Consider the following 15,886-nt stretch of genomic DNA (forward strand, 5'->3'; position numbering starts at 1 on the left):
ATAATTTTTATAATTTTTTTTATAATTTTAATGGATTCTAACGCTTGTCGGAAACGTTTGACTACAAATATTTTCAAAAATTCACAATTTTTTCAGATTGGAATTAGTTTTTTTCGGCAAAATTTAAATGATTTCTACCATTTTATAAATTCTTACTCTGTTTTTAACCTATTTGAAACAAAAAAAGTTAAAATTAACCATTAAAAGTATGAAAAAACCAAGTTATAAAAAATTTAATTAAAAGAACTTCCTGGGTAGTTAAAATAAAGAACACCATTGGGAGTGCATCTTCTGGAAGTGCTTTTAAAGTTGTGCCTTTGGAAGAACTTCCAATTTTTTTTTTTTTGCTGGGTAAGTACTATGCCAACTACAAACTTTGACATATAATATGGAAAATATCTATAGCGTATTGAGGTAACAGCTTCTACTTTAAAATAACATCATTTTCGCATGTCCTTTGCAATGGACATCGGTAGTCAAAGGGTTAAACCATATACCGGTGCTGATGTATTGGATAAAAAAGACTTCTTTCGATTGTAAAGATTGCTCTTTTCTATTGGTTGCTAAAGTCGTCTTGAAAATCGATTAATATAGATTTTTGGAAATTTGATATTTTGCATTGTTTTATTGGACTCTTCATACTACCGTCGTTTAACGTTTTTGTTTTTGCATGTCTTCTTGATGTTAATAACACTTTAACCAACCCCTTGGCAGACACATAAAAAACAATAATAGGAAATAAGCAAAGATATATTATCCCATTCTCCGGCGTAGAGGGTAACGCCTGCTGAACATACAATTTGGCGATTGTTGTAACCGCTTAGACCCCTCTCCTTTGTTTCGGAGATCCACCCATACAAACACACTCATATATGTCTCTCTATTTGAACATGTAACATTTCACTCTACACAGCCTGTAACAAATGCATTTTGGGCTGAAATTTGCATATTTCAAATTGTAGTTCTTTTTGAGTGGAATTTTGGGTTGTTTTCTAGGATGGCTTGTTGTTGGGGTAGTACATTGAGAAGTGGAAATAGCAGCTACTCAAGCTTTTCCGGCTTTGGAAATTCTCTTCCTTGTTTTTTTGTTGGTATTTTTTCTCGGCTTGCTATGTTTTGGCGTTTATTTATTATTTGCCTTTTTGCAATTGTTGTGTAAATGCGGAAGTGTTCTTAGAGCTCACCATGATTCCTGGGCGTATGGTTATTTTATGTACGTTTTGAAAATGTATGTGGGCATGTTTCAGTCTTCTAGTATTTTGGCAATTTATTGTGTGGGTTCTCAATACAGTTGCGATACATTTGTAGGGTTAATGTTTTTCCTGTTGTTGGTTCCTCCTTAGGCGAGGACCATAATATTTATAGCGACAGTTTTTTTCTGCTAAATGTTTTGTATTCTCTTGTGTTTTTTTTTTGCATAGCTAACGATCGAATGAATGAACATATGCATACAGATGATATGAGGCGAACTTTTTTTCTTTAGTGGGTATGGGCAAGTAAAAAAGACGCATTGAGACAAAATTTGAATAGAGAGGAAACGGAAATGGCGTAGTGTCTGTGAGTATAGTCGCCGTTGTCGATATGCTGCTGTAGTGAGAAAAGCAAGTCAACTTCTATGCAATAGAAATAAACGGCGATGGGGAAAACATAAAAATGTTCTTAAAACAAATTAAATATTTCAATATTTGGACAATATTGGACAAATATATTTCTATGTTATGGAAATAGCTAAGGGATTCATATCAATTACTATCGAATATCCTACAGAGATTGAGACTGATCGGTAGCTCATAGAATGAGATTTGGCAAATTTTATTCTCACCACTAGTCTTGAGATTTTTGGTAGATCTCAAAGGTATCAAGATGCAAGACACCTTATGATCCAATATTTGAAGAGAATAAAAAGCGAATCCGGGTAGGTTTTTCTAATAAGAGCGAAACATTCTCTCTAACAGTTGTTGGAGATCATTTTGAAACCCATCGACCAAGATGTTCGCAAATTTACATGCTTCCCCGGGAAGTCATTAGTCCAATGAAAAGTCCTTTATATACAAGCTTTCTAAAATTTCGGGGGTTAAAATTTCACTCGACATTTAAAAAGTAAAAACCAAAATTTACCATTATACCATGTATTGGTGTGTCGATGACTACCACTAATGTATGGCTTTCTCATTACACAATATTTAAAAGTAATAACTTGTTATGCAAACAAATTGTATGAAAGATAAATTCTAGTTACATGAAGTGACTAGTAGGATTTTAATTTTGTAATTTACAATGAACAATACATGTTTGCGTATTTCATACAATGCATAAATACTACACTATATACAGGGTATCACAAAATCTATTACAGCTCTTTAATTTACATAGAGTTTTTAAAAGAATTTAATTAGTAAAATTATAACAAAAATTTACATTCGATTTTCTTTTGCCATTTATTTTTATATATTTTATTAAATAAGTCATTTTAAAATAGCATATAATATACATTGCAATCTCAGTCGTTGCCGCCCTGTATTCATAGTTATTTATATATGTAGATTTCTGCAATGTTGGAAAACGATTTAAAAGTTTTACGCTTTGTCACATTCAATTAAATGAGAAAATAGATTTTCAATTTATGTGAGTATTTTCGAACGCAAACTTTTCCAAATCACAAATATAAAACTTAATTATTTATTGTATTTACTTTAACCTCAATGTTTGTGGGAAATATCAGCACATGTCATTTAAGCCTCTTTAGCAAAATGTATGTCAAAATATTATGTACACACATGTAATCCATATGGTATTCGTGTGGTTCGATATTTGTATTGGTGGAGTGGTAGGGAAACGTTTAAGAATTAATGGTAAATTGAATGAAGCAATTTAATTGATAGGAAATGTGTTGCATAATATGATTGCACAGAGTGAGTATAGTAAATTAAATTAAAATTAAGCCAGGCTTTCAAGTACAAATTTTAAGATTATTTCTTTGAATTTTGAATTTTTGTAATTTTAAGGCAGTTTGCTTTTCTTCAAATCATTTGCATTGAAATGATTTAAATGTACACTGAAAAAAAAATATTTACGTGATATTAAAAAGTACGCAACCTCAGTTTTAAGATGCGCAATTTACACACTATTAAGGACAAATTTCATTAAAATAATGAAATTTTAAATTAAAGAAAGTTTATAACCTTTGAATTTTTTTCATTAAATTTAGGACACAAATTTGCAAATTTGCGTCCCTTCGTTAAAGTTGTATGTTTTTAAACTAAGGAAAATTTTCCTTAAAGTAAAGAAACACATTTTTGATTTAAAGAAATCGTCCTTAAATTAACTTAAATATTGAATCTTTAGATTTAAGATAAAAACTCTTTAAATATAGGCTAAGACTTATTTTGAGGATTATTCATTAAATTTAGGACACAAATTTGCAAATTTGCGTCCCTTCGTTAAAGTTGCATATCTTTAAACTAAGGAAAATTTTCCTTAAAGTAAAGAAACACATTTTTGATTTAAAGAAATCGTCCTTAAATTAACTTAAATATTGAATCTTTAGATTTAAGATAAAAACTCTTTAAATATAGGCTAAGACTTATTTTGAGGATTTAGCATTTTTGGTTTAAAGTTTTTTTTTTTTTTTGGAATTAAGAAAACATTTTTAATTTTCAGTATCCGTAATAATTTGGATTTTGAAAGTGGCATTTGTTTGTACGTGAATATCATTATTAACATACCGCGAAACTACTCGTAGATTGAAAATTCGATAAATGAGATCTGTATCCTAATTTCAATTGTATTGATCCTAGATTTAAAGCGACACACGTCGCTAAGAATGTCTTTATTTTAAAGAAGCCGCATCTTTGGCTCAAAATCCTTAAAGGAAGTTCAAAATCTTTGGATCCAAGTAAACTTTTTTTTTTGAGTGTAGTGTAAAAATATCTTGAAATTAATCAATTGTTGATTTCATATGTCTTTATACCAAAGTCATAAACAGAGCTTACCCAATCATGTAGCTACATTATTGGGACAAATGTAGGTGTAATTATATTCCATTTATAAATAGGCAAGGGTTTACTAATTCCTTGCACTAGGTATTATGACGTAGATATCTCTCAATGATATGGCGGAGCAGTTTAACAGTTTTAAGAAGATTAGATTGCAAAATGATACATTTCTCTCTCTTAAGGTGGGTATTAAGTTCGAGTTTAGCCGCTAAAATCGCAATTTTTTCACGATTACTTTTCTTAATTAATCCACTTTAAGGACTACAAACTTTGTGCTTTGAGCTATTCCCCAACAAGTTATAATAAAATTTGCAACAAATATGTATAATTTTATGCCTTTTTTACTGATTTAGTTTTCACTTTAGCGATTTTAGTGGCTAAACTCGAACTTAATACCCACCTTTATGGAAAATCGAACTGCCCAGGAAGTTTATTAAAATTATGATTCACAAATAAATAGTTTTCCAATTAAACTTCATTTTCTTTCTTCACTAATTCTCTATACCTCATATTTCCAAATTTAAACGCAAATTCTTAAACGTCTCAACCTATTAAACTGTGTATGTGTCATCTAGTACTTACTTTGATTGAATTGATTACGAAATCTGTATTGAGTAATGAAATGTAGTTTGGTTCACTAAAAGCTTCTTGAACAATCACAAAGGTGTGTATGCGAATTCAAGGAAACGTTTTAATCAGATTACTCAACTTCATATAACTACTGCTTTAGGCTTGAAGTTCCAAATATTTACTGAATACTACTTATTGCATAAAATATATATAATGGTATTAGATATAAAGATAGTAAATATAAATATGATGTTCTTTACTTTTGTACCTCAAGAAATGTAAGATTGATGAGGATATCATTTCCACATACAATTTGTAATTGGAAGCATTTCAACAAAAAATTTACTTCTGCAATTTTTTGCACCGTAAAGGAATTTTTGAGAAAAACATTGGCGGTTTAAAAATATTCGTAATAAAAATCGCTACTGAATCAGTTTTTCATAAAAGAGTCTGTTGGACACATAAGAAGCTTCCAAGCAAAACAAAACAGAAAAGAACATTTTTGGTGCAATATTGGCTAAGAAGCTATGAATTTGACATGGTTTTGTCATAGGATGGAAGCCATCATTTTAAGCATACGATTCATTGGTTTCGTATTAGTTCTTCAGATATGACGATAGTTTGATCAGAACAAAGATGTTGATTATGTTGTTCCTCAAGACTTCCTATATTTGTTGATAAGATTTGGAGGGGTCTGGACCGATTTGGTGTGCTCTGAGGGGTTATGCGGTATACCCATCCGATTTTGATGAACGTTGCTGTGCTGATCGTGCCTGAGGCTTGTCTAAAGTAAACAAATAATTCGAATAGTCGACTTTGATTTGTAAGATAAATGAAATCTAGTTTAAATTTTGAAAAAAGTAAAAAACCTCTTTTTTCAATTTCTTTAAAAGCTCGATGTGGGGCTTAAGGTATATGGTATAAAATGTTTTCTTTTTTTTGGAAGAAACTGCTTTCTTTCTGCTCTCTATTCTCCTTGAGTAATTTCTTGAATAACAAAATGTTTATGGACTTATATTGAATTGAATGGAAATATGGCAACTTCATCTCAATCTTTAAATGATATTCTTAAATTTTTTGCAATGACTGCAGGGAAGTCATTCCAATAAGATTGTATCCTATTTTCATTCCCTATTATATCCGTTTATCCTGAATCACACTGGTATTCGCCATTTTCATCTCCGTTCAGTTGAATGAATTCACATTGTTTTGCTTTCAGTCACAGAGTCTGGTGTGGCATACATTTCCACACATTTTTCTCCTCAATTTCATTTGATGTGTAAATTATTGATATTGAATTGTTCCATATTTATCGATATTTTATGCATTCGTATTTTCATTTTTTCGTTTTTTTTTTTGTGATTTCCTTCCTTCCTTCCATCTCTAGCCGTAAGCATCGGCATCATTCTTTGTATCGTTCCTGTAGAGATTTTACTTCCGTTTATGTTGGAGCATAAATCGTAGACGCTTTTTATGCTTTTGGTTTATTTTTTTCGATGCTCTACGACACATCAAAATAAATCTTCATTTCTATCAGGCAAAGGAAGCACAAAAATGGGAAATAAGAAAAAAAAAACTAGAAAAGTGAATCAAATGAAATCAAAATGAAGGATGTCAATATCGTAGGATGTTACCATATGGATCCATAAATGAAGATACTCAGGATTATCTAGAGATATTGGAATGTAACGGAAATACAGTTTTAAGTTTGTAGTGTACCCAGGTTTTCATAATGGGTCTTTTGAAATGCAATCAGTGCGAAATTCTAAAACGATGTACTAGATATCTCTTTGATTAGAAACAATAATTCCATTATAAAATGTAATTGCCCTAACGATAGTGTTCAAAATGTCTCAAAATAAATTCCCTTATTCCATTTTCGTTAGGGTTAGGTGGCAGCCCGATGTATCAGGCTCACTTAGACTATTCAGTCCATTGTGATACCACATTGGTGAACTTCTCTCTTATCACTGAGTGCTGCCCGATTCCATGTTAAGCACAATGACAAGGGACCTCCTTTTTATAGCCGAGTCCGAACGGCATTCCACATTGCAGTGAAACCACTTAGAGTATCTTTGAAACCCTCAGAAATGTCACCAGCATTACTGAGGTGGGATAATCCACCGCTGAAAAACTTTTTGGTGTTCGGTCGAAGCAGGAATCGAACCCACGACCTTGTGTATGCAAGGCGGGCATGCTAACCATTGCACCACGGTGGCTCCCAGCCACAACAATAGCTCCGGAGCCATCATGGTGCAATTATTAGAATGCCGCCCTTGCCTACAAAGGATCATGGGCTCAATCTAAATTTCAACCGAACTGCAAAAAAAAAAAAATTGTCAGCCGTGGTTTATCACCTCTCAGTAATGCTGGAGACCTTTCTGAGTATTGCAAAGCTTTCACCGTAATGTGAAATGTCATTCGGACTCCGATATAAAAAGATCTTCCTTGTCATTGAGCTAAATATGGAAACGGAAAGAACTCAGTGATAAGACACTGTGGTAACACACAGGAATGAATGAGCTTGAAATAACGGTCTGCCATTATACCCTACATATCTATATAGCTTCTCTATGTTTACCACTTGTGACAAATTTTCTGCTATCCCATTTTGGGGGATGGGTCCTCCTTCTGCCGAATCATGTTCTTGAGGGCCAATAATTCTGATAGGATTCAGATCAACGATATTAATGCCTGGCTACACTGAAAAAAATATTGTCGCGAGGTCAAAGATTTCATGTCTTTAAAATACGAATACAAATTTTGCTTAGCATAGAAGACGCATTTCTCTAAAATAAAGTTATTTTTCTTGTCCAAAAGTCGATAAACTTTTCAATGAAGTCGTATTGTCCTTATAATTAAGTGATTTGACTTAAAAATGGGTATCTTAACATGAAAGAAAAAATTTATAGGCTAAGGTCAACTTGACTTTAATAATTCAGAAAAATTCTTTAAATTTAATGAAATTGTCTTTAAATTTGTTGTCTTTTTGCATCTTGACTACAAAGCAAAAAATCGTTCAAATATAGGACATGTTTTTCAAAACTTTATTTTAAAGAAGTTTTTTACTTCAATTATAGCATAATTTCTACTGGAAGCCGAGTCCTAATTTGGAAAATAAAGTTGCCGTTAACTCGTTTTTAAAGGACTTTTATAGCATATGAAGAAAAAAAGCTGAGAAAGCGAAAAATTAAAATTTGCTTCCTAGAAGCAAGTACACAAAACCTAAATTTAAAAGAGAATTGTTTCTTAAAAGTATCCTTACTTGTATTCTCCGCTTCTTTGGCTCGGAATCAATACCAAATTTTTTAAAGTAAAGACAAAATCTTTGGAACCGAGTATGCTTTTTTTTCAGTGTATACAAATGAATTGAGGCTCGAAATATTTCCATATCTATATAGACATACTGTAGCCTGAGCATATATCTACATATACTGGCTTAAAAGAATTTGATAAAATAATCACAAAGCTTAGAAAACATCTGCTCTTCGTTGAAATACAGTGTATTTTAATTTCAATTTATTTTACTCTCAATATTTCTTAAGGTTCTTGTTTTTCGGCTTATTTCACTAAAAGACGAGGAAAAACATTTCATGTTGTAATCTCGGTGCCTTTGAAATGTCTTAGAACAGGCAGAGCAATAGGAATAATGGTAACTGCACTAAGACCTCTTACAACAACCAATTTGTTTCCATTAAATTTAATGTCTCACAAAACATGGAAAAAGTCCTATTAGATTGTCCTGCCTCTCCCCCCTTCCAACGCCATTGCAGCATCCTTTGCGACGATAAGGGGCAATAGAGGAGTTTTTAAGACTCGCATTTATCATTTAAGTACGAGTTTATGTTTGCAGAGCCATTTATTTGTGACTGCTGTCTCATACATGGAATTTTCTATTAGCGTTTCAGACGGAGGGCTCTGGCGGTTTTCGTATAAGCTGGCTACTGATGGAGGCGGTTGGCTGGTATCGTTGACAATTAAAATTGTCAAAACATTATGGCCTTTTTGCAGGATATCTTGAGCGAAATGTTAATGCATTAGCATTGGCATCAACAAAGCACAAACACACACGCACACACCCATATATGCCAGGCTATCATACACGTGTGTCTACGAGGATGTATGATGATGGTATATTGGAAACAATATTGGCCATAAAAATTGTTGGATGTTACCACCATGGGGTTTTGGCTGAATTTGTTGGGTATCTCTCAACCATTTGGCTCCCAAGAAAGGGTGCCCCCCCACAAATGGAATGCCTGAACTTTGTGTTTACTCTTATCCAGGACTATTGGAAACGTAAATACTTTGAAACGCATTCATTAATATGAGATCATTTTTCATGGCCATAAAAATTGTTTGTTAATGAACTTTTATGGCCATTTCAGTTTTTGTTTTGACAACTAAAATGATCGGGAGTTTTCGATTAGAACATTCTCATGATGTGCCAAGTTATGGACCCATACAGAAGAATTTTGTTGAGGGTTACGTAGAAAAATTTAATTACATTTTAGCATATGATTTGTGAGCGGAAAAAGGGGGGGCTACTAAACATAGAATTGGATATGCTGAAAACCTCCACCATTTTAGTGTAATCTTGCGAATTGTTACAATTTGTCTAAATTAATAAATCTTAAGAAATATTCATATAAATAAATCTTCTCATTATTATTTTCGCCCAAGAAGAATGTGGCAAAGTTCCTTTGTAGTTTACCATGAAATATGCATTTCCTCCATCCTCCATGGGGGTAAATTGGTTCTTGTGTTTGTAGCGCTTCGAAATATTTGTTGGGTCTTATAAAGCCCGTCCGTCCGTCTGTTAAAATAGTGCCTCCCCAAAAGGTTTGATTTCTTATAAAGACAACAGAATCAAATCTAAGGAAATCAGCCGATAGATTTCTATGGAAAATAAATTTAATTGCTCTTTTTTCTCAACTTCTAAAGCGTTTGAAATATCTGGTCGAGACCCTTTAGGTCTTGTGAAGTCTGTCCGTCCGCCTGTTAAAATAATGCTCGCCTCCAAAACTTTGATTTCTTATAAAGGTAATGGGATCAAATCTAAGAAAATCAGCCGATAGATTTCTAAGGGAAATAAATTTAATTTTCCCAACTTCGAGAGTGTTTGCCTTTATACAAAAAATAAAAATCATGTGACATTTTTTGGGTATTGTCGCCTTGTTCAAGCATCTCTATAAATTGTGTCTTGCACGAACCTCTTAACTACCATATTTGAATAAGATATCGGTCTGAGTCGTATACTGGGAATATAATTTATTTATTTTTCCTATTTTCCATATAATAAACAAATTAAACAAAATCATTTTTAATTGTATTTTTATATTTCTTTATTTTTTTCCACCTTTTTCAGTCTTTGTATAAGAAATAACATTTTATTTTTTATTTACTTTGTTGTTGTTATGTTGCTTGAATTATTATTTTATAATTCTATTAAATTTTTGTGTTCTTTGTTGTAGTTATTACTAATTAAATACATTTTTTTATAGAAATATTACAATGCTTTTGTTTACTGATTTTCTTTACTATTGAAATTTAAATTTAGTTTCTTTTGTGTGGGTTTTTGTTTATGGTTGCTAAGGTGATTGAAATCACTTCAATATTGCAGAATTTTGTTTTCTTGTTTTTTTTTTCATTTAGTTTATTAAGTATATATGTATATAGTGAAAAGTTGTAATAATAAATTTATTTTATTTTTTTTTATAAGATTTTCTTTGTTTTAAATAATTCGTTTAGTTGGTAATGGTTGTTGTGTTTTTTGTTTTAAATTTTTGGTAGTTAATAAATTTCAATTAACTTAGGAGAATTTATTTTCCAAAAAACAAACTCTTAAGTCATATTAAAAAAAAAAATCCAAAAAATAATTGATGTACAAAAAATATATAAATTCTTAGTTATTTAGAGTTTACACAAAATTTGCCCTTGAGTTACATCACCTTGAATTTTAGGCTAGGCCATTTGCTATTTTATGAACAAATTGCTCAAACCTTTTAATTCTTAGAGTGAATAATTTTGAGATTAGAAATTCATGTCATTAAATTTTTTTAAGATACAAACTAAAATGTATTTACTTTTTTATGGTTCTACAAAATATATGTTGAAAAAAAAATTAAATTATAGACTATATATACTTAAAGAGTATATTTACATTTTTTAAGGTTTTAAGTGATTATTTGTATTATAATTTTGTTTTTGTATTCTTTTATAGTTTGGTATTAATAATAATTATTAATTATAATATTTACAAAATGCTTGGTTTTGCTTCATTTAATATTGTCATTTTTTTTATTTTAATTTATGTATAATTTAGGTTAACCTGAAATTAAAGATAAAACATTAAATTAATAAATGAGTTTCATACAAATTCAAAAACAAAAATTTAAAACAGAGGTACAGTTTCTTCATTAAGCAAATAAAAAAACAGGAACTTTTTTTAGTTGATTGAAATTTGAATTGAAACTATGGCAAAGTCAAAGAATGGTTTCCTCGATATTCAAGTACAATTTAATTTAATTCTATTCGTTCGTGTTTCACTAAATGTCAATAATTTTGATTTTTTCCTTGTATCTATGATGACTTTTTTGTTTAAACGCTTGTTTTTTTGTATCAAGTATATACAATGTTTGTTGTTATAAGCACTTTCTGCTTATGGCCTTTTGTGTTTTTGGTGAAAATGAAAAAAAAACACAACATTGAAAATCATATGAAATGAAAATGTTAACACTTTTATACAGAAATGGCCTTAGGAGTTTCCACACAAAAAAGTTCTTAGTTGTTTTGTTTTACTTTGATTTATTTTTTTTTCTTTTTATATTCATTTGTAGCATGTTTTAATTTGTGTTTCAATTTAAATTTATGGTGTTACTAAATATTTATATTTTGTTTTGTAATTTCTATTGTATTTGAAAAAATGAACAAAAATATGTATGTATTTTGTTTTAAATATATAAGTATTAATTTAATTTTTATATAATCCCTTGTTTCATTTTGCATGTTATGTTATCTTAGATTTTTTCTCAAATTATTTGTTTTTCTATATATTTTCTTGCTTGTAGTAGATTTCTTGAAAATGCATGATGTTTTGTTTTGAAAGAATTGCTTTTAAAATGGGACAATTACAAAAAGAAAAGGTTGAAATAAAACTTTACAAATCAGAGATTTCTTTTATGTTTTTTGAACTTTGGAAATATATTGCATAAAGCTAAATTGACCTTTATCCACCATGGCATAAGATAATAATAAGGTGAAATTTTCAAAAACTATTTTTTTTTTTTCGAAAAAAAAAATTAATAGTCGAAATTACAACTACTGTACATTTCCCTATAAATGCTTCGCCTGTTGTCTGAACATTTCCTCCTTTTAGAGTTAGAGTTCTGTTTTGAATAAATACTGGCGGCTAAATTTGAGTCGAGTTGAGTTGACATATTCGGCGGCAACTCGACTGGCAAAAAAGGGTCGGCGGCGTCTAAAATCACGTCGGCCTCATTCTCTAGTTCAAATTGGAAGCAATTTTGTGCAAAGTTGATTATGTACAGCTTGAACATGTAAAGTTGTTAAATTTTAAGTTTAATTTGAAAAAAAAATTTTCCACCGTTCTCCAGCGGTTCTTGAATCTATCACTAATGCTGGTGGTATATGCAAATATTTTAGCCTAAAAAACGGAGTGGGTAGTTTGGCAAATGCCAAGATAATTAGATTAAAATTTAGACCCACACACACAGACAGACTGTCACTGCTCAATCTAAACTAATAAAGTCTGTGTTTTATAAATAACAATTTTTTTCTTTTATTTTGTGTTATATCTTTTTTGCTATTATGTCTAAGTGTATGATCAGACTAGTAAAATATTAAACTAAAATTTCTGTTAAACTTTTTTTCAGGAGCATTTTGTAAAATATCTGGATACCGCCTTTGAAAACTAGCCCTATCGTGATGTTTATATTCAATACGAGTTGGAACTGTTTGCTGATTTGGCTGTTGTGACGAATTATTATGCCCTGTGTGACTATAACGTAAGGTAAGATGCGCATACATTTGATTCCAAACCTCTGAAACTATCTCTACGAGGAAAAATAATCGATTTTCTTTTAACAGACACAAATATTATTTAGTTTATAAACGATCATCTTAATGAATTTCGGAAATTTAACTAAATTTTGTTTTGAAGAAAAGAAGAAATTTAGTATATTCGCAAGGTGTCTTTGTAAAAATTTGGTAGGATAAAAGGTATTCAAAGATTTTTAAGATCTTCTTGAAGACATACATGCTAGAAAGATTTACTTCAACCTTAATTTTGCCTATTTCCCACCTAGCAAGTAATTTCCCTATTAACACTATGGATTATCCACTTTCATTGACTTTCTGACTTCAGCTAACCTTCTCACTTTGTTTTCTACAAATAAAGAGCCATCATGCTAAGTTCCCTGTTTTGCCAAGTTTTCTGTAGTTATTGTAATTTACTATGATTTTTTTTTTCATAAAAAGATTTGTTTTTTAGGTTTTATTATTTACCAATAGTTATCGTTTCAAATACAATTTTCGCATTTCTTACAAATGTCTGTTCGTTCCTTGTTTTTGCCTTGTTTGTTTTTGTTGAGTTTTGTGTGTTGTTTGTTTGCATTTTAAATGGATTTTAAAGTTTTAAACTAATTTCATATAACTACACATGGTATCGTAATTATTATTTAAACAATTGCTTAATGCCACAGTATCACTAGATGATGCACAAGATCCCTCATTGTCGATGATCATCTTCTCTCTACCATTGTATCATACATAGACTATGTGGGGTTTATTAAGAGTACCGCCACCACCACTACCACCATTACCAACACCACCACCACCGCCTAAACTACTATTACCAATGCTACCCTTGCCCATGCTACCTCCGCCAGTGCCACTGCCCAGGCCATGGACACCAACGGAGGGTATTGTGGATGAACCCAACATGTGTTTACCGTTTGAGGATTTTGACATGGTGTGCGTATCAGGATATTCGTAATGATCGAATTTTTCGTACAGATGCTCGGGTTCATCGGTGTAGGTATTTGAATCCTTAACTGGTGGCAATTCCCATGGTTTCAAGGCCCTATATTCATTGGCTATGGCCTGGGCGGTTAGATACCGCTCCAACTCTAATTTATCCACTTGAGGTAATGTCTGATGGTAGTCCTGATGATGCATGGGATGCATGTTGTGAGTGAGCGTTGTTCTTTGGGGCTGCATTGTGTGATGAGGATAGCCACCATTCATTAGGGTACCCGGAATACCGCCATTCGAAGCAGCACTCAATGGCTGGTGTGGTAATATCCGATCGTGTACATTTACTATGGACTTGCCCGATCTTAATGAACGATCATGCATAAGCTTTCGTCGTCGTTTCACGAATCGCATATAGAAAATGATACTGGCTCCCGTCATTACTACCAGTAGGCAGGTGAGTACTGCGCACACAATTGTCACCACATGAGCCGGGCAAGTGATCTCACTTTCAGTCATGGCGGCCAAATGTTTTCGTGTTCTCTTGCTATCATGCCACACCTCACAGCCAATACGCTCAGCATCAAGTTTGAGATAGCCACTGTTGGAGGCCATCGAAGGATTGGTATTTTGAAATTTCGCAGTTACATCCTTCTTACGTTCCGCGACATATGCTGCAACTCTCACCAAATTATCATCATCACCTTCGGCATTGAGATCTGAACCGAGAGCAGCTACTGATCCCGAATCATGGCTCATCATATTGCCTGGTTTCATATCATGACTCTGTATGCCATTTTCAAAATTGCCCGTGACCAAACGCCAAAGCCAAAAGAGAGTACAGTTACATTGCAAAGGATTGTCGCCTAGATAGAGTTTTTCCAGTTGATCAATAGGAAATTGAGCAGCATAAAGGGTTTGCAGCGAGTTGGATTGCATATAGACTTCTACTATATTGGGGTTTCCTTGGAACAAGCGCATCGGTAGATCTCCCAATAGGGGATTATTGTTAAGATGGAGAATTTGCAAATGAGTATTGTCCACGAATGTTCTGAAAACATAAGAGAGAAAAATTTGTATTAATTTTATGTAATTTAAAAAATAAGTTCTATGAAAAGTAAACTAAGACAAACATTCATTTTCATTCGCCTTTAAAGGTTTTGATTTTGATAATGGATTCATTTGATACAATCTACCATAGGCCCTGTAGAAATGTTGCCCTGTGTCTAGATGAACTTTCTAAAATCGTGTGGATTTTCGCTCAGTTATTAAATTTTTAATGGAATGAGGGCATGTAAGCTTTCGATTGGTTGGATTACTCTGTGATGCAGCCCTGTTTTAGACCAACATTCTAAAATCATAAAAATTTTCGCTCGATTTCTATATATTAATAGATTGATGGTATGCCAGATCTTTATTTGTCCTTATGTATGCCTCCATCATGAAGCGATCTGATGAGGATTTTCTGGGTGTTTGACTGTATACAATTTTCATAAAGATGGTTTATAAAGTCCACCTCCAGATTGTGGGCAAGAAATAGAAATAGATGCTCAAACGAGCGGATGGAAAATCAGCCCGATATTGACTCAGCCCGATATTGAGTTGGTCAACATTCAGGTTTTGCAGATGTTCATGTGAATTAAGGGATTGATTTTTTTATCGGTTGATCATCAGACTCGCAAGTTTTCTATGGTGACCGCGATTAACTTTTCCTCCGCGTTCCTATATCAAATTTTATTAGTAATTATCAACACACTGAAATGCTATGTTATGTGAAGAAAACTATCGATTTATGGTTTGAAAACTTTTCTTCTCTCATTCCACAAATATTGATATTTCCTTTCATTTGCTACATCAGCTTATGCTTATCTTTGTTGTTGGTAAAAGGGAAATCATACTTTTCGAAGGATATAAATACAACTTAACATACATGGAATCTCTTTCTCTTATTCGTATGAATGTTTCGGAGGGAAATATGCTCATGGATGAGGCCATCAAAGCTAAAAGCGTCCCTTTGTGAAATTATACTTTAACACTTGGCTGGGCACAGTAGATTCTGTCGAGGGTTAATGTTTCTGTGGTTTGAGATTTTTAACATCGACCAGGTCGTTGGTATAAGTTTACATATGATGTTCAATGTATTCCTCCGACTGAATATTGTATTAAAGGTGAGTACTTCAACAAGCCAGCCAAAGGATACTTACTTAGAGCGTTGGCAAATGGTTTACAAAAAAGGCCCAAAAGGGGATATGTATATTGTGTAATATTAATTTGAATATAAGTTTCTATTTACCCAGGTTATACAATAGCTCCCATACCTTTTAAAT

General features: G+C 32.1%; 1 protein-coding gene across 3 annotated transcripts in view; it reads right to left on the minus strand.

The window, feature by feature from the left end:
• Nucleotides 1-9,885: 9,885 nt before the first annotated feature.
• Fili (Fish-lips) overlaps nucleotides 9,886-15,886 on the minus strand; it is a 144,563-nt gene continuing 138,562 nt past the window's right edge. For 2 of the 3 annotated variants that reach the window (XM_075313459.1, XM_075313458.1), the window contains exon 4: nucleotides 12,466-14,610. In XM_075313459.1, the coding sequence (XP_075169574.1) occupies nucleotides 13,350-14,610 (1,261 nt within the window). In that variant the 3' untranslated portion in view covers nucleotides 12,466-13,349. Of the gene's footprint in view, nucleotides 10,897-12,465; nucleotides 14,611-15,886 lie in introns of those variants that run through there. The other variant, XM_075313460.1, reaches the window with a different exon arrangement.

Source organism: Haematobia irritans, chromosome 5 (assembly GCF_050003625.1).
Source record: "Haematobia irritans isolate KBUSLIRL chromosome 5, ASM5000362v1, whole genome shotgun sequence".
Lineage (NCBI taxonomy): Eukaryota > Metazoa > Arthropoda > Insecta > Diptera > Muscidae > Haematobia > Haematobia irritans.